This window comes from Bos indicus x Bos taurus, chromosome 24 (assembly GCF_003369695.1).
Source record: "Bos indicus x Bos taurus breed Angus x Brahman F1 hybrid chromosome 24, Bos_hybrid_MaternalHap_v2.0, whole genome shotgun sequence".
Classification (NCBI taxonomy): Eukaryota; Metazoa; Chordata; class Mammalia; order Artiodactyla; family Bovidae; genus Bos; species Bos indicus x Bos taurus.
Window position 1 is genome coordinate 46,361,530 of NC_040099.1, and position 26,849 is coordinate 46,388,378.

Genomic DNA, 26,849 nt, shown 5'->3' on the forward strand with positions numbered 1-26,849 from the left:
AGGGTGGGCGTAGGGTGGTGAGGATCCAGTGAGAACAGGGAATGTGTGGAGCACCTTCACACACATGCAGCTCTGTTCAGATATGAGAGAGTGTTTATTCTTATAAGTCGAGTGCCCAGAGATGCCCCTGGGGACCAGACATGGACTGTAAGTGCCATGAGGGCAGGATCTCTGCCCTATTCATTACTGTGTCCCAGAACCCACACCAGGCTGTGTCACTTGGTTAAAGATAGCTGAGGTTGGTATGATTGGCTTGAATTGTATCCCTGGCTCTCCCTAGGATAAGCTTCCATCTGCGGGCATGGGTGTCACTGGCCTTTGGGCACCCTGCCCTCTGCAGGCTCCTCATAATGACAGACTGATCCAAACCATTCCTGGGCTTGGTGTCCCTGCCCTTCCATCTCTGTCTCACACACATCCTTCTGGAATTAATGCAAGTACTGCTTCCCCTCTACCAAGCTCCCTACCAACCCAAATTCCACAGGTCTTAGCAAGCTGTTTGGCGGGAAATCTGTGAAGAAAACTCCGTGGTTATGCTCCCAACCTCACAAATCTCTCCTCCCCTGAACGCCAAGGGCCCCAGGAGCCTTTATTGCTCATGTTAGCAATTATGCATTAGCCTCCACCACTAATGAGATTGTGAGGCCCCAAGGAAAAACAACCTTCATTTGCTGAGCTCTTATGATTTGTGCACCTACTAAGTCCAAAAGCCTGCAGAGTGAGTCTGTCCTTGACCTCTGGAAGCTTATAGCTGTGTAGGGATAACACAGATGGGCACAGTTCAGTATAAGGAAACTAACAATCACAAAGCAGGGTGCATGGTTCATAGCATCTAAAATAAAAGTGGGCCCCCAGTAAGTACAATTAGAGACGCTGGGAGTTCACACTCTGAATTAGGGCAGGCACCCTCATACATGAAGGCTGACAGATGAGTGGTTGGCCCTTGTCTGAATGCTCCCAGTACCATCAGTGATCAGCCCTCTCCGAGCAGCTGAGTCCATCACTGGGCAGTTTGGATGGCATGGTGCAGAAGGCTCTGTGGCTTTCCACCAAGCATCCATGCTTCCCTTTCGTGATGTACAGAGCTTGCCCGGGGCAACTGTCCAGCCAGGTACTACAATCCCAGGTGCCCTTGCATCTAGGTAGAGCCACATGACTCAGAATATGAGTTAATGTGTTAAGAAAGTATGGAGTGTGCCTTCTCCCAGCTCTCTTTTCCCTCTTCAAGAAATGTGGGAGCCACATGTTGAAAATGGCAGACAGGTGAGAAGAGCTTGGGCCCCTGAATCACAGTGTGGAAGACCTCTTGCCAAACACCCACACTGGACTGATTACATCAGTGAGAAACAGATTTTGTTGTATTTAGCTATTGAGATTTATGGGTTTAAGTCTTACTGCAGCTAGTGTTACAGTAACTAGCTAGCTGCAGTAAGAAAAGGTTGGAAAATCCTTTCTTTACATCAGGCTCTGCTATTGATAAGCCTTCATCAAATCTGTTGGACCCAGATACTGGCATCTGTATTAAAGAGACACCTCCCTGGTTCTTGATGGCCATCCACCTTAGGGACCAATTACTCTTTCCCTTTGCACATGCCCTGAGGAAAGAGCCAAAGAGAAAGCTGTCAGTGGAGATGCTGGCTCCCCACACATTCTGTTTTCAGGAAGGCCGGAGTTGGTGGCTGTTGCCATAGACATCAGTTGGAGAGAGTCCACAACAAAAAATTAAACCAGAGAGAGCATCACATCAAACTGCCCAGGGTAGGCTTGTCCCCTGTGGGTTTTCTTGCTACCTAATAAGTCCCTGTGATCTGGGGCCATGAGCTGGCACCAGTATATTGGCTGTCTCAGGTTCACAAAGCAACACTTAGGGTGTTTACTTATGTACTGCTGCAATGTTATTTCTTTCATTGGGCATCTGATTCCCCTCCAGCTATGAGAGATCTTCCTTTAGATTTTCCAACATTGTTCCCCCTTCCCTCTGCCCAGGCTGCATCTAAGCAGGGCCCACCGGTGTCCCCACGTACTGGTCTCCTCCAGCTCGTCATGGATCTCATTGTTGGCGCAGGCAAAGTCACGGACTGTCTGCCTGTCGCCCTCACTCTTGGAGAGCCAGCAGTCACATTGGAAGCGGAAGGTCTCATCGCGGGAATTGTCCTTCACATCAACATGGCTCAGGTGCCAGCCAGGAAATATCCCTGAAAATAGAGACACGGGGTTGGAGGCTAAATGGGCTCATCCTCCCCTTTCAGACTTCTGCTCCCTACATCTGCTGGCTGTGTGGCCCTGGACAAGTTCTCTGTCCTCTCTGGGCCTTTGTCTCTGTGTTGATGAAATGAGGGGTTGGGTTAGATGATCTCTGAGATACCTCTAGCCTAGAGAATAGATTGGGTTGGCCAAAAAGTTTGTTTAGGTTTTTCCATAAGATATTATTGGCCAACACAATAATTCTCTTTGCAGAATCCTTAACTTGGGTTCAGGAACTCTTAGAGGATCTCTGTGTGTCCATCGTATGTGCAGAAGGCTACAAGGAAGGCATGTATATGTTTTACTTTCACATCTTGCCTTCTTATGCCACTTGGGGTTGGAAGGGCAGTCCTAGTGTCTCCAACAAAAAGCCATTTCAATAATGGTGAAGGAGGATCAGACACTGCCCGAAGCGACATCTCTAGATCTTGCCATTGATCTCAAGGGTTATAAGCACAGAGACACACAAAGATGGACACACGCTTCCAGTCACCCAGTCCACAGGGAGCAGATATTAAGGCTCACGGGCAGAGCATACATACTGGCAGTCCTAGTATAGCTTCATTCCTGGTGTAAAAGGTACTTCATATGTTTTCAAACATAGGTCTTTACTGAAAGTGGAAATCAGCGAGTCCTAGAACAGGTTAAATTTTACAGTGGTTCTGTTGAGTTAAAAAGTGGTGTTATTTTATCAACAAAGAATTTTTTTGCATGCATATTTTAAGTTTTATTTAAATTCAAAATGTAAATAACAAATGGTTAGTAATAAGTGGGGGCTTCCCTGGTAGCTCAGCTGGTAAAGAATCTGCCTGCAATGCAGGAGACCTGGGTTTGGTCTCTGGGCTGGGAAGATCCCTCAAGGAGGGCATGGTAACTCTCTCCAGTATTCTTGCCTGGAGAATCCCCGTGGACAGAGGAGCCTGGTGGGCTACAGTCCATGAGGTCACATAGAGTTGGACATGACTAAGCAACTGAGCACAGCCCAGCACAGTATTAAGTGGAAATAACAGACTCACTCTGCTCTATATCCTGGGCAGGTTTCACTCCCGAATTTACTTCTAGAGCTCCAGGCATGGCGGTGACAGAGAAAAGCAGTGGGATGATGGGAAGGGTGGATTCTGGGCTGCCTTTAGCTTTATCCTCAGGCAACCCAGGGCCCCAGCGTGCGGGTGAAAACAGCCGGAGGAGGAGGCAGCCCGACCCGGGTTGCCCTGCTGCGTGCTAGCAGGTTGCTCTCTTCCCCGCACCCCCGTTTCCTCTCTCCTCTGAAGGCATGGCATGGTCTCACCCCATCTTCAGCTCTCTTTTCAAGTTTGATTCTGCAAAGGAACTCCTTCCATGGTAAATAGCAGACTAACCCCAACCATTGTAAGATAAATACACTTCACTCTTAGCTTCATGCTCACTGATTATTTAATTGCCTTGTTTTGGAAATGCTGGATGGGATTAACAGGGATCCTACCATGACTTTCTACACTAAGAACCTATCACACACGAGAAGAGGCAGTTCTGGGAAGGCTGATGTCATATGACATCACTACCATCATAGATCAATAGGGAACCATCTTAATCCCACCACTAGAGAATCCATGTCTTTACAGAATCTGCTCTTTCAGAGTCCTACTTTATCTTTTTACACAAAGATAGCAAACGTCGCACACTGTCTGACATCTTAGCTTTTCACTCACAGTCTATATCAGTACATAAATATCTGCCCATCCCTTCTCATAGTTGCATAGTATTCCATTGTATGCACACACAAGAAAATTTCTGTGTTGTCCTAATTGATGAGTTGTTATGCAAACTTCCACTTCTACATGTAATGTTATAATTACTACCCTTCTACATGCATTATAGTGATCTTTTGAAATCATAAATCAGGTCTGATTTTGCTACTTCTCATGGAAAACTGTTCAATGGCTCCTCATTACTCTCAGAATAACTGCAAACAGCTCACTAACAACCGTAAGAACTGACGTGACTTGGCCCCTTTCCATTTTGATTTCATCTCATACTACTTGCATTTTTACTTACTATATTTCACGTACATCTTTTAGTACCTTAATATATGAAATCCAGTCTTGTCATGGAAATGTTGCACATTTTCTGTCTGCCTGCAACAATATACCCTAGGCTCTGAATACCCACAGTGTTTCATCACTGAGGTGTCAGATCAAATGTCCTGTCTTTGGGAAGACCTTTCCAATCTGCAGAGGCTTCCCCATCCCCAGTTACTTGCTATCACAACGTACACCCATTTCACAGTCTGAAATAATTTTGGATTTATTTCCTTGCACGTTGTCTATACTGTCTGTCTTCTCTAGATTGTAAGCCCCATGAGAGCAGGAGTCTTGCCTGATATCCACCACTATATTCTAGTGCCTAGAGCAATGCTTAGCACATTATTCAATAAATGTTTATTGAATGGATGAGTGCATGATTATTAAATAGGGAAGAACAAGGAAGGACACTGGTGGTAACATTCTATGAGTGGAGGGGAAACATAATCCAAAGCCCCACCAGGGAGCAATGGTCTGTCCTAGTGAAATTATTTTATCCCAAATGTTCCAAGGTTTATTATAAGAAAAAAAGCTTAAAAACTGAATGAGGTATAAAATAGATAGCAAGAAGTTGCTAAACACACAGGGAGCCTAGCCTGGTGCTCTGTGATGACCTGACAGTAGGGGGGAGATGGTGTGGAGAGGGTGGGATGGGGCTGGGGAGGGAGGCCCAGGAGCGAAGGAATGTATGTATAATTATGACTGATTCGCATTGTTGTATGGCAGAAACCAACACAAAATTGTAAAGCAATTTTCCACCAAAAAAAAAAAAAAAATTGAAGGAGCATAGGGCCCTAATCTTTCCAGCCAAGAGAAAGCAGACTCCAAATAGGAGGGAGACTAACTGCCTGGATTTCATCATGCTATCTGCTACCTGTGATTCCTTAGTGGCCTTCCATATCTGATGGGGAAAAGGGTCCAATCCTGTGTTTACACATATAGGGCCTTCTTCATCCTGACTCCATCCACCTCATTTCCTGCCTCAGTAAGGAAGACTCCTAAGGCAACTCCTCCATCCCAGTGAGATGGATTTATTCAGCATCACTTAGCTGTATCTTTCATCTTCATTAAGGCTTCAAGTTATTTCCCTGCCCTAAATTCCCACCTACCCTCTGGACAACTTAGGCTTCACTTCCTCCATGAGACCCTCCAAACTCCCCAGTCCCATGGCATTCATCATCTGTTTATTCACTTGCTCATGAACAGTTGCCCAAGATGGCTTGGGAAATAAATGTTTTCTAGTGAGGTCATGAACATGAACTCTTTTATAGTGATTGTATGTGTGTGTGTGTGTGTGTGTGCATGTGAGACTTCTCTAGTTTGATTTTAAGGTGTGGAAGTTATGTCTTAAACTTCTTGATTACATCACAGGTGTATTGACTTAGTGCTCAATAAATACAGAATTGATAAATTACATTTACTTTCTATAGTGATCTCTCAGCTTTTTTAATTTCAGTGCAAACCCTTAAAATATTGCTTGAATAGATAATTTATTTCTTCAAGTAATTTCTTTAAAAAATAACTCTGGCAAGCTAAAGTCCATGTGGGTAAACAAAATTTCTTTAAAAAGATAAATAGATTGTTTGAAATGTGATATGGAGCCATCACAGAGTCCTAGGTATTAAAGAATATACAGAATCTAGCTAGTATCCCTCCACAAATACTTTCTCATGTACATCATTCAAGATAGGATGCCCAGAGTGACACACCTGGGTCTGGGAGATCTGTAGACTCCATTCTCAGCAAACCCACCAAACTGAACACATTATAGCATCTCTGTGCCTCAGCTTCCTTACTTGAGCAAAGTAACTGGGTTAAAATACATGATTTCTGAGATCCTATATATTTCTATGAATTTATATTATTCAAAAGAAAATGTATTAGAGTTTTCATTTCAGAGGAAGAAAGCAAGAGGAAAAAGATGAATTAGAAAATAAACACTCTTGTTATAATTTGTTCAGTATTATAAAAGCTATCTGGGTAACTGGAATTAAGGGGAAGAATTAGTCATTTATCTTGATTTTCATCTATGAACTATATTTCATGGTAATCAAATAGCCTGAGGGACAATTTTTTTTTTACAGAAGAATTCCAGCTAATAAGTGGATAAGAAATAACAATTAGAAAATCATTTGTAACTCTACCTGATCATCACTGAGAAGCCATTAGATGCAGAGTGATGGGAAAGTTTACAATGGAGGATCAAGCAGTCTGCCCTGGATTCACCATTAGACGTGAGCGTCAGTAAGTATGAGACGGCTGTGATGTAATATGAAGTACACAAGTCTCATTTTAAAGTAGCCCTGATACCACATATAAAGTATTCTTGCCAAATAATGTCGAACCTGGATCTAATCAAGTCTTTACAGCTGACTTTCAGATTGTAGGAAATATGGGGAACGAGGAAGCAATGACACCATAAATAGGCAAGCAGACAGGTCCAGAGTGTGCAAATTTTATAGATCATTGGGCACTGTTTCTTCAAAAGTCAATGGCATGAAAAAAATAAAGGGATTAGGTATGGCTCTGTATTAAACATTTAAACTTTCATCTTTGGAGGAAAAAGTTACTATAAAGAGGAAATTAGGCACAGAATCTTGGTCCTCTTCTGATCATAGTATCCCAACCACTTGGGCTCATTGAAGACACAAAAATCTTTCTGTTTTTGCCAATGACAGGATCCTGCTTTCAAATCCAAAGTCTAGTTGTCGACGAGGAGTTCACTTCTCTGCTTACAAAGGGAAGAAGATAACATCAGTGACTTGGAATTTCTTTAAGTCCAAGAGCATGAGGAGACCAAAGGTAATCAGAGGAATAAGGGAGGAATCAAGCTCTTCGAAGAGCCTGGCATTGACACCAAAGTTGTTGTTGTTCAGTTGCTAAGTCGTGTTCCACTCTTTGCGACTCCATGGACTGCAGCATGCCGGGCTTCCCTGTCCTTCAGTATCTCCTGGAGTTTACTCAAGTTCAAGTCCATTGAGTCAGTGATGCTATCGAACTATCTCATCTTCTGCTGTGCTTTTCTCCTCGTGCCTTCAGTCTTTCCCAGCATCAGGGTCTTTTCCAATGAGTCAGTTCTTCGCATGAGGTGGCCAAAGTATTGGAGCTTTAGCTTCAGCATCAGTCCTTCCAATGAATATTCAGGATTGATTTCCTTTAGGATTGACTGGTTGGATCTCCTTGCAATCCAATGGACTTTCAAGAGTCTTCTCCAACACCACAGTTCGAAAGCATCAATTCTTTGGCACTCAGGCTTCTTTATGGTCCAACTCTCACATCCATACATGACTACTGGAAAAATCATAGCTTTGACCATACAGATTTTTGTTGGAAAAGTGGTCTCTGTTTTTCAATACACTGTCTAGGTTTGTCATAGCTTTCCTTCCAAGGAGCAAATGTCTTTTAATTTCATGGCTGCAGTCACTGTCTGCAGTGATTTTGGAGCCCAAGAAAATAAAATCTGTCACTGTTTCCACTTTCCCCCCTTCTGTTTGCCATGAGGTAATGGGACTGGATGTCAGGATCTTAGTTTTTTGAATGTTGAGCGTTAAGCCAGCTTTTTCACTCTCCTCTTTCACTCTCATCAAGAAGCTCTTTAGTTCCTTTCCACTTTCTGCCACTAGAGTGGTATCATCTGCATATATGAGGTTGCTGATGTTTCTCCCAGCAATCTTGACTCTAGCTTGTGATAAATCCAGTCTGGCTTTGCATGGTGTAATCTGCATATAGGGCTTCTGCAGTGGCTCAGCAGGGAAAGAATCCACCTGCAATGCAGGAGCCATAGGAGACATGGCTTGATCCCTGGGTTGGGAAGATCCCCCAGAGGAGGGCATGGCAGCCCACTCCAGTATTCTTGGCTAAAGAATCCCACGGACAGAGGAGCCTGGCAGGCTACAGTCCAGGGTTACAAAGACTCAGACATGGCTGAAGTAACTTAGTATGCATGCACAGTCTTCACACAAATTTGAGACTATACAGCCTTGTCATAATCCTTCCTAAATTTTAAACCAGTCCACTGTTCCATGTCCGGTTCTAACTGTTGCTTCTTGACCTGCATACAGGTATCTCAGGAGACAAGTAAGGTATTACAGTATTCCAATCAGAATTTTCCACAGTTTGTTGTGATCTACATAGTCAAAGGCTTTAGCGTAATCAATGAAGCAGATGTAAATATTTTTCTGAAATTCCCTTGCTTTCTCTATGATCCAGCAAATGTTGGCAATTCGATCTCTGGTTCCTCTGCATTTTCTAAACTCAGTTTGTACATCTGGAAGTTCTCAGTTCATGTGCAGCTGAAGGCTAACTTGAAGGATTTTGAATATAACCTTGCTAGCATGTTAAATGAGCGTAAATTGTACAGTAGTTTGAACATTCTTTGGAATTGCCCTTCTTTGGGATTGGAATGAAAACTGATATTTTCCAGTCTCTGTGGCCACTGCTGAGTTTTCAAATTTGCTGACATATCAAGTGCAGCACTTTAACAACGTCATCTTTTAGGATTTGAAATAGATCTGCTGGAATTCCATCATCTCCATTAGCTTTGTTCGTAGTAATGCTTCTGAAGGCCCACTTGACTCCACACTCCAGCATGTCTGACTCTAGATTAGTGACCGCACCATCATGATTATCCAGGTTATTAAGAATTTTTTGTATCATTCTTCTGTGTATTCTTACCAGTTCTTCTTAATATCTTCTCTTTCTGTTAGGTCCTTACCGTTTCTGTCCTTTATTGTGCCCATCCTTGCCTGAAATGTTTCCTTGATATCTCCAATTATTCAGCTGGGTATATCTTTCCCTTTCTCCCTTGTCTTTCACTTCTCTTCTTTTCTCAGCTATTTGTAAAGCCTCTTCAGACAACCACTTTGCCTTCTTGTATTTCTTTTTCTAGGGGATGGTTTTGGTCTCCACTCCCTTTACAATGTTAAGAATCTCTGTCCATAGTTCTTCAGGCACTTTGTATACCAGATCTAATCCCTTAAATCTATCTGTCACCTCCACTGTATAACCATAGGGATTTGACTTAAGTCATACATGAATGGTCTAGTCTTTTTTCCCACTTTCTTCAATTTAAGTCTGAATTTTGCAATAAGGAGCTCATGATTTGAGTCACAGTAAGGTCAAGGTCTTGTTTTTGCTGACTATATAGAGCTTCTCCATCTTCAGCTGCAAAGAATATAATCAATTTGATTTCAGTATTGACCATCTGGTGATGTCCATGTGTAGAGTCATCTCTTGTGTTGTTGGAAGAGGGTGTTTGCTATGACCAGTGTGTTCTGTTGACAAAACTCTGTTAGTCTTTGCCCTGCATTGTTTTGTACTTCAAGGCCAAACTAAACCAAAGCAGTAGCAAGAAACGATGGGTGGATGGTTTTAGAGCTGTCCAAGGTGCTGAACTCTCTCCCTTTCCTTTCAGGGTTTTGACGTGGATGAGATAAATTTGAGTGTAGAGTTTTTGCAGAGAAGGAAAATGAAAGTAGAAAGCTGAGTAAGTCTAGATATATGCATAGTGTCCAAGGAGTGGGAAAAGCCATTATTATAGGACCTAGTGATGACCCTGAAATTCATGACCAGGACCCACTTTTTGAAAGTATTAAGATACAAGGAAAAATTTTGATCCACAAGAAATGTGGGTTCCCTGTGGTAAAGGCATAAGAAAACAGGGTTGGTATATGAGGGCTTGAAACAGAGGTATTAAATAAATTCTATATTAAGCCCCCACTGCATTACACTGCCCCCCCCCCAGGGGCATTAGGGAAGAGTAATGAATGGAGATGCTAGTTAAGTAAGGGAGCCAGACTGAGCATGTAGTTACAAATATGATGACTATTCAGGGAGAGGGCTTAAGTAAGGTAAGGCAATAGGAAAAACTTTCTGTGAGGAGGTTAGTCCATCAGAGAGTTTGTTCATCATAAACAGGGAGATGTAATCATGGCAGAGCTAGGAAAGAGAAGAGAGTGAAAAGAAAACTTTTTAAATGGATGTTCATCTTGGAGACTTCTCATTGCTGCAAATTCATACATATCATACCATTCACTGGATGGACTGTAACAATCAGAAATAAAAAGGCAATTACACATCTCAAAAAGGACCAGCAAACAAAGAGAGTGAGATTGGTGAGAAAGTTTCCCTGACATTCTGTGTGTGGGAGGTGAGGAGGAGGAGTACTTAAGAGGCAATGATGAACATTTGTATCTTATAAACATGAATCTACAAAGGACGGAAGACTGTTTATCTTCCCTCCTTTCTCCCTGTGACAGTGACTTAAATGTTTGGCTGCATAACAAAATTTCTCACAAGGGAGTATGGGAATTTGCTAGGAAGAAATAAACATTTAAAATAGTTTAAATTGCTTTGCTATTTGAAAAAAAAAATGTGGTTTCATAGCTTTTTTATTAAATTTATGCCCAGGAAACTCTGGCATCATGAACCAACACACCACATTTTGGGGTTTCATGGTCAGTGAACAGTCCTCAATAGTTTCATAGGTAGGGTCCATCTCCCTGAACATATTCCTTTAGGAAGTGAAAAAATGTTGAGGCAACCCATTTCCCTCTCCCTTTCCTCCTCCTTCTCCTCTGCCTTCCCTTCTATTCTCTAACCTCAAACATGAGGGTACTCAAGAATCTGCTCTTGGTCACTCTTGTTTTTCTGAAGCTTCATTTCCCCACTCTCATGGCTTCAGTGATGTCTCTGCACTAGCAACTCTTAGATCAATATCTCAGATCAGTATGTCCCAACTAGTTTGACTCCTGAGCTCCAGACCCAACTGTTACTAGCCATCACTCCTAGATGTCTCCCAGACCTTTAAATTAAACATGTCAGGATGAAGAATCTCCTCTAGCAGCCTTACCATTCTTGTCAACTTTCCTTCTCAGCCAATCCTTTAATAAGCCTTCTGCTTAAGCATTTCTTAAATCTTTCTACATTTTCTCCATTCCCCACTGCTACCATCATTGTGCAGGGCATCGTTATCTCCCATCATCTCTTAGCCAGTCTTTTGAAGTTTGCTTTCTTTTCCATCTAACCTATTCCCCACAGACACTATGATAATCTTCCCTACATAACTACTGTTCTGAGATCCTTTGATGGCTTCTCAGGACAATTAGGATAAAGACCCAATCCTTGACAAGACTTATAATACCTTGCATGGCCTGATGCTCGTCTACTTTCTAGATCCCACACCCATTCCCTATTTTGTCGTCATTCTGAACTGTGCTTTCATTTCTGAAACGTATCAGTCTTTCTTATATTTTAGAGCTTTTATGTTTTCTATTCATTCTGCCTCAAACACACTTCATTTCTGATAAACACCACACCTCACCAAATGTCTACTCCTATAAATTCTTTAGGTCTTAGCTCAAATATTGTCTTTTCAAGGACAGATCAAGTTGAACCTTATTATTTCTGTATCCATATTTGCAAATTCACCTACTTGACAAAATTTATGTGTAGCTCTAAGATCAATACTCACAGTCCTTTCACAGTTATACACGGACATGTGCAGAGCAGCAAAAAATTTGTGCTAATTCACATGTTGCCAGTTGAGGTTAAACAAGATGGTGCTCTGAGTCCTGTTTCAGCTCTCACACTATGAACAAGTGTTTTTGTTATCTACTTAGTGCTGTGGGATTTTTTTTTTACATTTTTATGTTATAGTGCTAAAGAACTGTCTAGTGTTTCTAAGTGCAAGCAGGCTGTGATGTGCCTTACAGGGAAAATAGATTTGCCATATAACTTTCCTTTATCCTCATCAATAGTGTTGATGGCCATGAGTTCACTGTTAATAAATCAACAATATATACCATATGAAGTATCTTTAAACAGTGTGTGTTTGTTGCTCTGACTCTTTGTGACCCCATGTACTGTAACCCGCCAGGGTCTTCTGTCCATGGGATTCTCCAGGCAAGAATAGTGGAGTGGGTTGCCATGCCCTTCTTCAGGGGATCTTCCCAACCCAGGGATCAAACCTGGGTCTCCTGCATTGCAGACAAATACTTTACTGTCTGAGCCACCAGGAAAGCCCCCTCCCCAACAGAAAATAAGGTTATGCACTGACTGGTTGATGAAAATGTGTGATCAGAGGATTGCAGGAACCTAACCTTGTGTTTTTCTTAGCAGCAGTGGTTCAGTGTTTACAGAAACTTTATAGAGCAAAGCTATGATGAATGGACAATGGATGGTGTGTGTGCTCAGTCATGTCTGACTCTTTGTGACCCCATGGACTGTAGCACACCAGGCTCTTCTGTCCATGAAATTTTCCAGGCAAGAATACTGGAACAGGTTGCCATTTCCTACTCCAGGAGATCTTCCCAACCCAGGGATCAAACCCATGTCATCTGTGTTTTATGCATTGGCAGGTGGATTCTTTACCACTGAGCCACCTGGGAAGCCCCAAAGGAGGGATACATAGCCATCACTAAAGACAAACATTATCCCTGACTCCTGAAATGTTACTGCTTGACTTTCTGGAATGCTTTTCTCAAATATGTCAGTCTTTGCTTTCCTAGATACTTTGGAAGGAGGGATACAACACAGAACACAAGTGCCCAAGAGAACTCTGGAAAGTCTGTGATGAGAAACAGATTGAGAAGGAATAAGGCAGATTTTGAGGTGTGGGCAGCAACAGGAACAGTCATCCAAGCGACAAAGAACCAGTAGGCTTTCAGGTGTTTAGTCAGGTGGAGTTAGATAATATGGAGTTGGAGATAGCAGCTTTTGAAGGCAGGAGACAGAGATGAACTCTTATCTTGGATCAACAATTATCTGCTTTTTATTGCTGTGACTTGAGGATGAAATGTATGGAAGTTTGAACCATTTTGCCAAGTTTGAGAGAAATCTATAACAGTCTAGGTTGAAAATAGTCAGCCTCCAAGGTGGAGACCTTAGAAACAAGTGATAAAGTCCAGAGTTGAGAGAAGCTGGAGTGAAGTCAGCACCCTGGACAGACACATGACTCCAAAGACTGTAGAGTGTGCAGCTAGAACTGTGATCTTTAATAAGGGCATCCTCAGTCTTTCTGGTCATCCCTTCACCCTCACTTTAATATGAAGAGTGAAATCTTCATATTAAAAGTGGCCTTAAATAAAAAATGGCCCTAACATTGCCTTCCCGTCTTAGAAAAGTGAGGGAGGTCATCATGGTCTACATGGAATTCTCCCCTACCCAGTTCTCTGACCTGACCAGGAGGTGATCAGGGAGCTGCTCGACCTCTGATCCCATCTTGTGGTTGAACCTTGAGGGGATTGTTCAGACTCATTGGGAATAATATTTCTTCCTTCTCAAGGTTCTAATCTCTTTGCTTCTCTGTTGCTCCTGAGGTAGGGGCTGTGGTCTTGGTATTTCACAGCTCTCTCCTGGGGGTGGGAGGGCATGGAGTCTCAACTAAGTTAAGATTTAAAGAGTTTCCACTCTGCCATAGGCACCTTTATGAAGATGAATATGGATGAGGCAAGGCCCCTGCCCTCAAGAGTAATGCCTTGCCAGTGTGTGTATCAGTGCAGAAGTAAAATGTACTTCTTTCTGATTAGGGAAGGGGCACACTTCCTGGGAATATACTTCCTGAACAGTGGTTTGCCTCTGGTGTGGACACGGCGACAGGAAACTACGCCTGGAAGCTAGGGTAGACAGACCTCATCTCCACCCACCCTCATCAATCTGCTCTGTCAAATCACTCTAATTAGACACACAATGGGGCTCAGTGCTTTTACTGAGCCAATGGCAGCCTGATCAAACACTGAAGCGATTGTCCTGACACTCATTTGTTGAGTGGCATGGGCAGCGGCTTATCCGGATCTTTTGAATTCTCTGGGGCAAAAGATGATCTTAATAAATCTGACTCATAACTGTCAGACTTTCAGCTACCAGCCAACCTCCTACTAAGTCTAAGACAATCATAACGGATAATGAGAGGGTGAGAAAGAATTCAGGGATTTTGTTTTGTCTCTTTGTTAGGAAAGAATAAAGATTCATTAGCGATATTCTGAGAATACTTTGCAAATATGTTTCTTTACATAGACTTATAAGGACAATGAATGGACAGGTGAGGAATAAGCATCTCCTCTCACTTTTCTGGAGAAGACATCCTCCCCCAATGCCCTGACAATATGTATGGAGGACATAGTGAACAGAGGTAGAAGAAGCTGCCCTCATCTCCTCATCTTTTCTTCTCTGACCTATTGGCCCATTGGCTGGGCAGAATGGAACTGGCAGGATGGGCTGGCCCCCAGCAGAGTTTACTAGAAAAAGCATCAGAAGACTTGGATTTGAGTTTCGGTTATGTTTATTTCTTGCTGTGTGTTTCTGAGTAAGTTGTTCAAACCTCACAGGGCCTCAATATTCCTTGGTTGTAGAAAAGAGAGATGATAAAGTTCTTCTGCGGCAAGCATTCACAAGACTGTCACAAAGGTCAAGTGCTTGTATCTTTTGTACTTAACAGAGCACTAGGCACATAGCGAACGCTGTAAATGTTCCCTCAGTGAATGACTGAGTGGGTACACTGAGATTTGAAAGTTGAGGGCTGTGCAAATCTTCATTATTTTATTGCTCTGAAGACTGAGAGCTTTCTCTGTGTTTAATCAGAGCTTATCCCATGTTATGGAAAACATGTTTAATTGTTTAATGCATGTTAAAGCTGCCAAATTAGGCTTCATCAGTCACCATGACAGATACATTGGTTCTCTGCCAGGATCTAAAGAAGTAAGGACAATACAACAGTCAGAACACCTCTGGGCCACTCGTGGGGGAGACTCAGAGAAGACTGGAACAGGATTTGAGTGAATTGCCTTGTCAAAGCCAGTTTCAATGGAAGACAAGAGGGTGAGTTAGAATGGCATAAATCAAGAAAATAATGTGTCTTAAGGAGGTAACATTTAGTATTTAACAACTGTGTTCCAATTGTATAATGTATAACATAATGGCCCAAAGCCAGAAATAAAATGTTCATAGCAGCCTGACGACAACAAAGCAGTAATGAAAGAAATATTGAACATGAGCTTCATCACAATTACAGATGCAACAAAGTGTTCCTTTGGCATTTTGAAGATAAATTTCTTGTTTGGCTTATATCCTATCCCATCATTCATATTTATAACTGAGTTTGACTAATTTTAGATTTGCTATTATAACTAAACAAGCATAATCCTTTATGGAAAATTCATCCGAAGGGAATTTGGTGATATAGCCCTTTCCTCCCCACACCCCTCTTAATTTTAATGTCTGAACTGAGTAGAATTAATGCCCTGATATCTCAGAAAAAGTAAGAGCTACTCATTACCCTGGGATGGGGGGTGTGAGAAGGAGGGACTGATATTTGTCGCGAAACACCGGCTCTTCTAACTGATGGAAACATCGAAATGGTAGCAATCTACTGTTTCCGGTTTCCTGCCACTCCCGGGGTGGAAGGATCCACACGCTGCCAGAGAGATGGGCAGGGGCTTAGGTGAAGAGCTGCGGCCTGCCCTCCCCCACCCTGACCTTGAGCTACCTTTGTTGTCGTGCCAAACTCTCAGCTTGCAGAGGTGGCCCAGGCTCAGCATGTCGGAGAAGTTAAACGTGTCGGTGCTGTTCCGCTCAAACTTGTTCCAGTTGGCTGACTGCTTCAGGGCCAGGGTCCCGCTGTCTCCATTCTCCCCGAAGATAATGATGAACACGTTGGCATCGGTGCCCGCTCCTGGGGTGCACAAGACAAGGGCTCTGGCCTCTCTGAATCACAGCCCTCTTGCTCTGGCCTCACTCTTGGGATCCAGGGAGAAGCCAGGGGTGCATGTGGGCCAGTTCAGGGTTGTCAAAGCCAGGGATGAGGTCAGAAACGGCTGGTCAGTGTCCTGGAGCTCCCAGGTCTACATCTCTATCCTTCCTCTTACGTTTGAGCCTTGTACATGCTGTTGGGCTAACTGGGGTCCTGGTTAGCAGGCGTGGATGGTTTGGTACAAGAACTCATGTATTCTGTGGAAATATACCCATCCTTAAAGGCACGCCATGTAACCTGGCTTTACAGTTTAGAAATAAACACCTTCCTATACAATGTGAAAGTTCTTTGTCCCCACATCTCCCTCTGGTTGACATTCTACACTAGAGCTGCTCATTGCCTGCTTAAGCCAAATAGAAGCAGTGACCCAGTTGGAAAGAAAAGGCTTCTGGGAGAGATGACCCCTTGAAACTTTTCTGATACATACCCCGTGATTATCAATGAACTTATTACTTTCTGAGAGCGCATCATGAAGGGATGAGGGACTTGAAAATGAGTGAATACTTGGAACTTTGAGCAAAGAGAGTGAAATCTTCTTTCTTAGGAAGAAAGGAAGTGCCACAAATCTGGTGCCTTGCCAGCTGTCCTGACCCAGCATGTATGCCTGAGCTGCCAATTTAGGAAAGCTTCATTTCTTTGGCTTCATTTGCAAGAGGTGCCTATCACTGTGCCCGGAGAGCTTCCCTGTTGAAAGTGTGAACTAGCAGGGCCAAGTGGGGATCCCTCACTGCCATTTATAGGTACTGTGAGTGAGTTTGCTGGGTCCTTGCACCAGCTCCCAGGGGACAGAACTGGTTGAGGGGATGGAGGCAGCACACACTGCTTCCCTTTCAGTTGCAGGCCTCTGCATGCATTGGTGCTTTTGCTTGAAAGGCCCTTCCTCTGGCGTCCCATCTGCCTCACCGGCTTCTGTTTGTCTTTCTGGTTGCACTTTGGCACCACCTCTGGGAAGCCCTCCCTGATTTTTGCCCCTGATCTCCAGCTAGGGAAGGTGCCCTCCTGTAGGTTCCCAGCACCTGGTACACCTGTGCCAGCCTCTGTTACAGCCTCGCTGTCACTGCTGCACTCGAATGTCACTCACACGTGGGCTCAGGGACTTACCCTATCCTAAGATCCCAGGCCAAAGCTGGCACAGAAGATGGTGGCCAAGCACAGGGATGTGGGAAGGGGCCCAAGGGCAGCCATGCTGAACAGCACTTGGCTGAGGGGTTTCAGGAGGCAGCAGAGGACTGAGGGTCTCTGAGCCAAACTCCTGCACCGTTTTCTCCCATTTTCCTGATGCAGAAAGGACAGAGCCACATCAGTCATGGGGACGAATACTTTGTAGAAGATGACACTCTGTGAAAATGAGTTGGCCTTACTTTTGAAAGGCTAACCAAAGAAAAATGCCTTGACCAGAGCTTGGGACCTGAGCCAGAATTTGAGAAGGGCAGGGTGAGTGGGCAGTGAACACAGAAGGGAGCGCCCCATCCCTGACTCACCCAGGACGTCACTGGTCTTCACTGAGACAGTGTAGGACGTCCACTCCATCATCTCCTCCCCGTCGATGACCGCACACATCTCGCACACCAGCGTCTTCTTGCCCTTCCGCTGGGACAGCCAGTCTCCGTAGTAGAACATGGTCAGGTCTCCCGTGTTCATGTTCTTCAGGAGGATCTGGGCAGGGAGACCGGCCAGTGTGTGAACACCTCCCTCACCCCCACCAACTGCCCAGCCACTAATGCGGCCCCTTGTCTGGACCCTGGAACCCACTATGCCAGGCCTGAGACAACTTCTTCTTAGACTTGAGGCATGAGGAAAGGGTCCTCTCTAGGACAAGACCCTACCCTGCGGGCCTGGCATGGAGTCTGAAGCCCCTGCTGTGACTAACTTTACTTGGTGAGCTGGAAGTGGGCAATTCATGTAAATACGTTTCCAAGGAGGGCCTATAACTGTGCACCAGGAATCTCTGCTGGATTAATGACATAAAAATAGACCAACCAAACCACTTTCAGCCACAGCCTCCCCAGGACTGTGGACCCAAGTTCGCCAGATTGTCCTTGGAGGGAACACTGTATTATTGGCTCAAGAAAAGCCTGCTAAAGGCTGGACAAGGGGAGCAGAGCCTCAGGGGACTCGGGACAGATGGCCTTTGATGGATAAGGGATGAGAGGACGGCTCAGAGAAGAAGAGGCAGCCTGCTCACTGAGACCGTGGGGGAACCGGGAGCCTCCCTACCATCTGCCTTGTGTTCCCACCATGGGAACCTCACCACCCAGTTCCTGCTGCTCCCCTCTCACTCCTCCCAACTTGCTCCCTCCAGGAAGCTCCCACTGATCTCTGTCCACATTACACTGACCAGGCACGCTGTATTCCCTGACAGCTCATTCAGTTTTGACTGGGTACAAATAAATAAAACTATGTTCCCTGATTAATTCACATCCAGGGGCATATTATCTGGGGCAGACTCAGGTAACAACCTTCTAAGGTGACATTTGCATGTTAACGAACCCCACTGACAACCCAAAGGAGCAGGAAGTAGGGGTGGGCAGTGGGAGGAAGGGAAGGTGAAGGTCCCGCCATGTTACCCTCTCCAGGAACCACTCAGGCCGGCTGCCCAGGCCATCAATTCGGATCCTCATCTTGGTGAATGGGGCAATGTCCAGGATCTCCATGATGAAGGTGTCGTTCTGCTCCCGCTCAAATCTGGGGATGGAAGAGGAGGGACACGAAGGAGGCAGGCTGGCCCAGGTGAAGGGGTAGGCCATGGTAAAGACATATTCGGGGTAGGGAGAGAAGAGGCCTCTTAGCTCCCAGTGACTCCCCAGTAGCCTGTCTCTTGCACCAAGAGGTGTTCTCGAAAGGCTGGGTTAAGTAAATTGCTGGTATAAATGGCCCTGAATCAATAGCTACCAGTTCTGGGTCCTAATCTCATCGTGTTAACCATGTAGAACAGTCCCAGTTCCTCTCTGGGACTAGGTTTCCTCGTTTGTAGTCTGGGGAAAATGACACTGTCCCTGCAATCTCATAAAACTGTTATGAGGACCAAATGCATATGAAATCAATTTAAAATGTGAAAAGAATTCCATATCTGCAAAGCTTGCAATGAGACTTCATGAGTGACATGGCTGCTGTGAATGGTGGGGCAGGTTGTGCACTGTGCAACTCTAGACAGTACCACTCACCTTTTTCTTTTTTACACAATATGCACAATGCTGGATGAAGCACAAGCTGGAATCAAGATTGCTGGGAGGAATATCAATAACCTCAGATACACAGATGACATCACCCTTCAGAAAGTGAAGAAGAACTAAAGAGCCTCTTGATGAAAGTGAAAGAGGAGAGTGAAAAAGTTGGCTTAAAACTCAACATTCAAAAAATGAAGATCATGGCATCCGGTCCCATTACTTCATGGCAAATAGATGGGGAAACAATGGACTTTTTGGACTCCAAAATCACCGCAGATGGTGACTGCAGCCATGAACTTATAAGATGCTTGCTCCTTAGAAGAAAAGCTATGACCAACCTAGACAGCATACTAAAAAGCAGAGACATTACTTTGCCAACAAACATCTGTCTGGTCAAAGCTATGGTTTTTTCCAGTGGTCATGTATGGATGTGAGAGTTGGATTGTGAAGAAAGCTAAGCACCAAAGAATTGATGCTTTTGAACTGTGGTGTTGAAGAAGACTCTTGAGAGTCCCTTGGACTGCAAGGAGATCCAACCAGTCCATCCTCAAGGAAATCAGTCCTGTATATTCATTGGAAGGACTGATGCTGAGGCCGAAACTCCAATACTTTGGCCACATGAAGTGAAGAACTGACTCATTGGAAAAGACCCTGATGCTGGGAAAGATTGAGGGCAGGAAGAGAAGGGGACAACAGAGGATGAGATGGTTGGATGGCCTCACCGACTCGATGGACATGAGTTTGGGCATGCTCTGGGAGTTGGTGATGGACAGGGAAGCCTGGCATGCTGCAGTCCATGGGGTTGCAAAGAGTTGGACGTGACTGAGCAACTGAACTGAACTGAAGTGATATGCACAACTGAATGCAGCAGCCCTTGGTTGGATAACACTACTAATAACTGTAAAGCAGCAGGTGGCATTGCTTTTGCTGCTATTACTGCTTTTCTCCCGAAATGACCGCATCATCTTAGCGATGCTCTATCTTTATTTCTACTGCTCTTCTCACAGTGCTGCATGCATAATGCGATCTTCAGTGCTGACATTGCTTGACTGCTCACTGATTCCAGCTGCTGATGCTGATAAGCCCCTGGGGGTAACACAGGTATCACTGAAGATATGACACTGCATGGCAATTTTATGCTTCCTTGAGCAAACATATTTTTTAAAAACAGAGGCCATAGCCAGTGGGAGCTAGAACTGCAAATGCTACAAACCAAAAACTAACTACTCCTTGTCTTCAAAGCAGTGGAACAGAAGCCTAATCCCTTCTGATGACTTGCTTCATGCACTTTGCGATTATTAGAAGTAAAAACACTCTCCCAGAAGTCTGCCGTAAATTCCTCCTGCTCTAGTTTAAATTGTCTGTCTCCTGGTCATATGGAAACTGGAAGGCAGTTCTCAGAAACTCCCCTCAAGCTCATCTCACAAAGTGGAGATTCTCTCAAATGTCAGGAAGCATTTAACAGGAGGCTTCCTGTGTGCTGTTCTGGATCTGTCAAGAATCCTCCGTTCCTTATTAATTCCTGAATATTCAGGAATTAAGAGGAGAGGCAAGCCTCTCCCGGGGCTGAGGGATCCAGCTAGTTTTTCAATAGGGTGATAAGTACCCTCTTCCTTCTTATGAACCATACGATAAAAGTGATTGTTTACAACTCTCTCTCTAATATGGATCGCCTATGTTTTGTAAGTCTGGAATTTTAATCTTTATCTGAGAATAACTACCTTGTAAGACAGTATATATGCCCACACCATGTTGATTAAAACACCTTTGTTCCATCAGAGCTTTGGTTCCTGTGTCTTTCTTTCTTTCTCTCTCTATTTCTGGCTGATTTCCTGGAACGCGAAAGCCGGCTGTGTAACCCAGGAAATATTAGCCTCTCTCCTTCTTTCACTTTCTCATTGTCGACTCTGGACCACCAGGTTCCGGTCCATTAAAGGACCTCAACAATTTTTCAATTCATTCATTCCTTACTCTTGCTGGGTGTATAATGTTGCAGATCAAAGGGACATTAGAATTCTTCACTTTATCTTTTTCTTTAATTGTCACTATCTGAATTTAACCAATAATCTCCCCTTTATGGAGATTTTATGGTCAGGCAGGTGTAAGGAAAAGGGGGAGAGAAATAAGCTTTTTCTTTTAGAAAACCGAAGCCTGGATTATACTTCCCCCCTAGTCCTTCAGTGCAGGCTAAATCCCGATTACACCTGTCTCCTCAGAGTAAAAGGCCCACATTCTAAAGGGAACTTCATCCTTCTACGACTCACCAGCCACCTCTTTCCTGCTTCCCCACACCCTCGCAAGACAACGCCATTGACATGTGGGAGGGCTCCCGCATTGAGGGGCCACTGCTGGAGAAGCGGTCCACCCCTGAGCCATGTGCCCTTGCCTCTGGCTCAGAAGGACGGGCTGCTGAAGGCCCAGGCTGTGCCCTGCTCATCCACCCCAAGGAGCTCAGCAGCTCTCGCTGCCTCTCTCTCCCTTCCTGTTCTGCGTTCCTTCTGTTCTCCACCCATCAAAGAATGTCCTTGGAAAAGGGCCCAGCAGCCACTCACTCAGTGGTCTCCGTGATGGAGGATAGCCTGAGGCTAACCAGGCCCAAAGCCTTAGGCTGCAAGGGCAAGTTTTTAATGGAAGAGTTTTAGACATTGCCAAGAAGCTGGGAAGATTTGTACGTAGTGGAAGCCAGGGGCCATTCTGAAGGGCAACCCCAACAGAGCTCTGAGAATCTGGTTTGCTTCCAGACCAAAAAATTTCCTAGTTCATGGGGTTTCCACTGGGCCTCAGGATGATTTCTTATAGGCACTTAATTTCCTCTAGAGAAAAACATCTCTTTGCCTTAAAGGAATCCCTATCTCCATTAGAAACACTAATTGCCTCAAATTCCACTGTTAGAGACATATTCCTTAGGTTTAAGCATTTCCTTTTGAGGGTATCTTTTTTTCTCTTTGAATACCACGTCAATTCACCACCATCTCAAAGTGAATTAGAAGAAACCTGAGCTTGCAAACCAGTGTATTTAAGCAATGATGGCTCTTCTCACAGCATAAATCTTAAAGCAGAAAAACAAAATTCTTTAACAAGGTGCCTCAAAGCATTTATAGAATGGTGTGACTTTCAGAAGCATTTTTGGAGTTTAGATACTACCAGAAAAGAAGTGTCTATCTCTCCCACCAGCAATTATGCACATCTCTAAAATAAGGTGGAATGTCGGCGTGGGATAATTAATCCGAGAAATTCCAAGGATTTGGGGCTGGATTGGAGATTAAGGTCAAATCATGGAGGGGAAGACTGTGAGAGAGTGAGGAGGCCAACCACAGACTGCAGAGGATAACAGAGCTCTGCCCGTTGGCTCTGCCGCAGCGACCCCAGGCTGCCAGACTGAAGCCTTGCCAGCAGCAGGCCCATGACGCTCAGGACTCAGTCAAATCTGCCTTCCTGATTTTCCCCCACTCCCAACTCAAGACCAACTAGATAAATCCAAAGATACTCCCCTATCCAATCACTCAACATTCAGAAAACTAAGAGTATGGCATCCAGTCCCATCACTTCATGGCAAATAGATGGGAAAACAATGGAAACAGTAATAGACTTTATCTTTTTGGGCTCCAAAATCACTGCAGCCATGAAATTAAAAGACACTTGCTCCTTGGGAGAAAAGCTATGATCAACCTAGACAGCATACGAAAATGCAGAGACATTACTTTGCTGACAAAGGTCCATCTGGTCAAAGCTACGGTTTGTCCAGTAGTCATGTATGGATGTGAGAGTTGGACTATAAAGAAAGCTGAGCACCAAAGAACTGATGCTTTTGAACTGTGGTTTTGGAGAAGACTCCTGAGAGTTCCTTGGACAGGAAGGAGATCCAACCAGTCAATCCTCAAGGAAATCAGTCCTGAATATTCATTGAAAGGACTGATGCTGAAGCTGAAACTCCAATACTTTGGCTACCTGATGTGAAGAGCTGACTCATTGGAAAAGATCCTGATGCTGGGAAAGACTGGGGGCAGGAGGAGAAGGGGACGACAGAGGGTGAGATGGTTGGATTGCATCACTGACTTCATGCACATGAGTTTGAGTAAACTCCGGGAGTTGGTGATGGATAGGGAAGCCTGGCATGCTGCAGTCCATGGGGTCGCAAAGAATTGGACACAACTGAGTGACTGAACTGAATCCGATCACATAAGCTGCCTTGATTCTAGTTAGCTCTCCTCCAGTTCTCCCATGCTTCAAATAATGCTGCACTCTGAAGCTTTTCCAGGATCCTGAGAGCCTTCGGCCTCAGGATCACTGCCAAAACCGAGTGATGGTGCTCACACTCTTGCTGTAGCAAGCTGGAAAGATACAGCCTCTGTTCTCATTTGACCTCTATTTTATTTCCACAATTACATGAGTTCAAATCCCAGCTCCTCTGCTGATTACCTGAGTGACCTTGGGGCGTTAGTTACTTCACTTTTCTGTGCCTCAGGCACTTTATTTGTTGTGAGTTAATATATATAATTGTATTATTATTATAGTTAATATAAATATTATTATATGTATATATTAACTCTCTGTCTATATATATATAGAGAGAGAGAGCACTTACAATGGTGCCTGGCAGGGAGTAGGCGCTCATTGAACGTTAACCATTATTACAATCACTATCAGGGGAGAACAGCTCAGGAGAGAATTCCAGGAGGAAACAGGAGTTGCATAATGAGAGCATAGGAGTGCTAAGAGAAGAGAGGCCAAAACTCTTCTCATTGGATCGCCCCAGACACAAGCTGCGTAAGATGAGCAGAGTTCCCACTCTCATGGACTGCTCTGTCTATGAGAAGAAGCCTCTACCTGGCCGCCAAGAGCGTCAGCAACTTCATCCCCCGCAAGCACCATCCCTCCCATCCTTACCTCTGCCACCTTCCAGACGTACTTATTGAGTGCCCGACACATGCAAGGCAAGAGGCAGGAGCTGTGAGAGCTCAGAAAGGATTCTGCCCGCCAGCTTTCATGGAAGGGTTTTAGACATTGCTAAGAAGCTGGGCAAGATCTGTGGGAGGCGGCAGTGTGGGTTCAGAGGCGAGTGGCTGTGCGTGGGTTGCACAAGCCTTAGGCTTGGGTTCTGGGTCTCTGCCCTCTGATGCTTAAGATATCAGGGGTCAGGGATTGTTTGGGGGACAATGGCCGAACACAGAAAACCAAACAAAACCTAGGACTAAGTTGGGGATTTAATGAAAGACGCAGACAAGTCCTTTCTAGAAGGACTAAAGAGGCCCACCAGTACTGTCATTACTGATAACTATCTTAAGAGGAAGTAGAACCTAAGGCTTAAGACTGGGGCCACCTGGGTGCACTGTCCAGGGCTGAAGCTTACTGGCTATGGGACCTTTAACAGCATGACTGGACTCTGCTGTGTCTCAGTTTTCTCATCTGTAAAATTGGGATGATAATAACAATCCTCATAGAGTCGTAGGTAGAAATAAGTGTGTCAATACATTCAAAGGGCTTAGAGAAACGTCCAACACCAGATAAGCCCACGTCAGTGTCTGTGTTGTTGTTGTGGTCCCCTCAGGTGCTAAACTTCATGAGTTTGAGCATCTTTTCTTCCCAGTTGGACTGTCTCTCCAGTGTCTGAGACAGTGCCTGGTATGGGTGTTCAATTGTTTTTTAATATTTCAATGTTTTTTTTTCACTTTTATGCAATCATTTTGAACTTGTAGGAAAGTTCCAAAAATAGAGTAGGTTTCTGTGTTCCCTTCAGCCACCTCCCCCTAATATGAACAGGTTACATTACTACAGTAAAAAGAATGAAAGCAGGAGATTCACAATGACACAATGCTACCCACTAACCTCCAGCCCTTACAATAAACATTTCACAGTGACAGAAGGAAGGAAGGAAAGAGGGCTGTGGGCTGAAGTGATTGATCAAGGAGGGCTTCCTAGAGAAGGTAGATTTGTGCTAGGCTTTGCAACAGAAAGATCTTGCAACAGAGAGCGTGGATGAAAGGCATTCTAGGAGGGAGGAATCACAGACAGAAGCGTGGAGGCTGGAAGGCCCCAGGGGATGAGGGGAGAGTCAGAGGGTAGTCTGGCTGGAGGCAGGATGGGGCTGGAGGGTGGAGGATTGGGTGTGTGGAGGGGCAAAGGGGCAAGGGGCATGGCCACGCCCAGATACCTGGCCTTCTTCTTGTCCAGCTGCACTTCCTCTGTGCTGCCATTGATGCCATAGAGGGTCATAAAGATGCTGGAGTCGGTGCCACCGCCCACCACGTCCCCTGTCCACACCGTCATTTCGTAGAGCACCTGTCCCGAGAGGGATGCGAGTCCTGGGCTTTGGCCTCAACCACCACCCCCGGCGATTTATTATACTTCACTCTCACTGGGGCAAAAGAACACGTCCTCCAAGCTCCATGGCTCTAAAAAAGCCCTCCCACTAAGCAACTGTGAGTGTCTGCAGAGCAAGAGCCAGGCCGTGTCACTGTCCCTGTCCCCCACTGTGCCCGGCTCAGGGCTGGAGAGTTCAGTTTCTGAGAGAGAACACATGTGGAGTGGGAACATGACCGATCACCCCAGCATTAACCAATCTCCTTGTTTGTAGAAGCCCGACCTAAGTCCGTTCATCCCAGCTGCATGTGTTGGCCACACAGAGGATTTTGGAGCCATGCAGGGTGCCACTGGAACCCCAGGGCCATCCCCGCTGCTAGCTGTGGAACAGCAGATGTCCCACCCTCTCCAGCCTCTGCTTCCTCTCCGTAAATAGAGATGTGCACCATGCAGAGCTGTGAGAGCCACAGACACCTCGCCTTGGTGCCCACTCTGGGCCTGGCATCAAGGGGCCGCAGCAGTTCTAGGGGACCGTCCCTCCTACGTGTCACGGCCAGCTCACACCCTGCGCGTCAGTGATTGGAGTGTGTTGGGGCTGCTGGTTGAGGGACCTCTGCATCCTTTCGCTTGTGGGGTGGGCCACCCACCTATCATAGATGCTTTTCACTTTAGACTGCAGTTTTGCCCTTTGGCCTGAGGTTTGTGCCAAAGAGGGTGTGTTCTCTTTGTCTCTGCCAGAGGAGGCGAGAACAGCCCGCTCCCTGCAGCATGGTGCTTTCCTTGAGGCCCCTGCCTTGGTTCTTCCTTTGAGGGGCGGCCTCGGGGCAAGCGGGGCCATCTTCACCCCTGATCTGGAGTGTCCTCTGGCCCCTGGCCTCTCATGCCACAGCCTCTTGCCAGGTGCCCAGTTAGGTCTCAAAGGTTCAGGAGAGGCTGCACACACGGCCAAGGACACGCCATGCTGACCATTTCCTTGAATGTACGCATAGCCTGCCCCTCCTTTCCCCAGGGGCTCCCACACTGCAATATCACTGTCGCAGATGCCGGATTTCCACCACCAGTTGCCTTCGGATTCAGAACCTGTGTTATTCATGTCAGTGATCACACCCCTGGTGTTGTCCTTTTCAGGCAGCACGGAGAACCTTCACCACCACATTGCAAGGTCAGAAGTAGTATTTCAGGCCTGGCCAGGAGGACACATTTGCCGGGGAAATAACTGAACTTTGCTTTCCCAGGAAAATCCTCTTAGACCACCTAACAAGGGTGTGTGTGGTGGGCACGGAGCTACGGGAACAAAAGCAGAAGCCTGACCGCTCGGCTCTTACCCAGCAA

The 26,849-nt window shown here is 45.2% G+C and overlaps 1 protein-coding gene across 2 annotated transcripts in view; it reads right to left on the reverse strand.

Moving 5' to 3' along the window:
- LOXHD1 (lipoxygenase homology domains 1) overlaps positions 1-26,849 on the reverse strand; it is a 120,878-nt gene that overhangs the window by 12,775 nt on the left and 81,254 nt on the right. For both annotated transcript variants that reach the window (XM_027526129.1, XM_027526130.1), the window contains 5 exons: positions 25,369-25,496; positions 18,618-18,735; positions 17,532-17,706; positions 15,787-15,972; positions 2,025-2,195 (listed from right to left, as the gene is read on the reverse strand). In XM_027526129.1, coding sequence (XP_027381930.1) covers positions 2,025-2,195; positions 15,787-15,972; positions 17,532-17,706; positions 18,618-18,735; positions 25,369-25,496 — 778 coding nt within the window. The remainder of the gene's footprint in view (positions 1-2,024; positions 2,196-15,786; positions 15,973-17,531; positions 17,707-18,617; positions 18,736-25,368; positions 25,497-26,849) is intronic.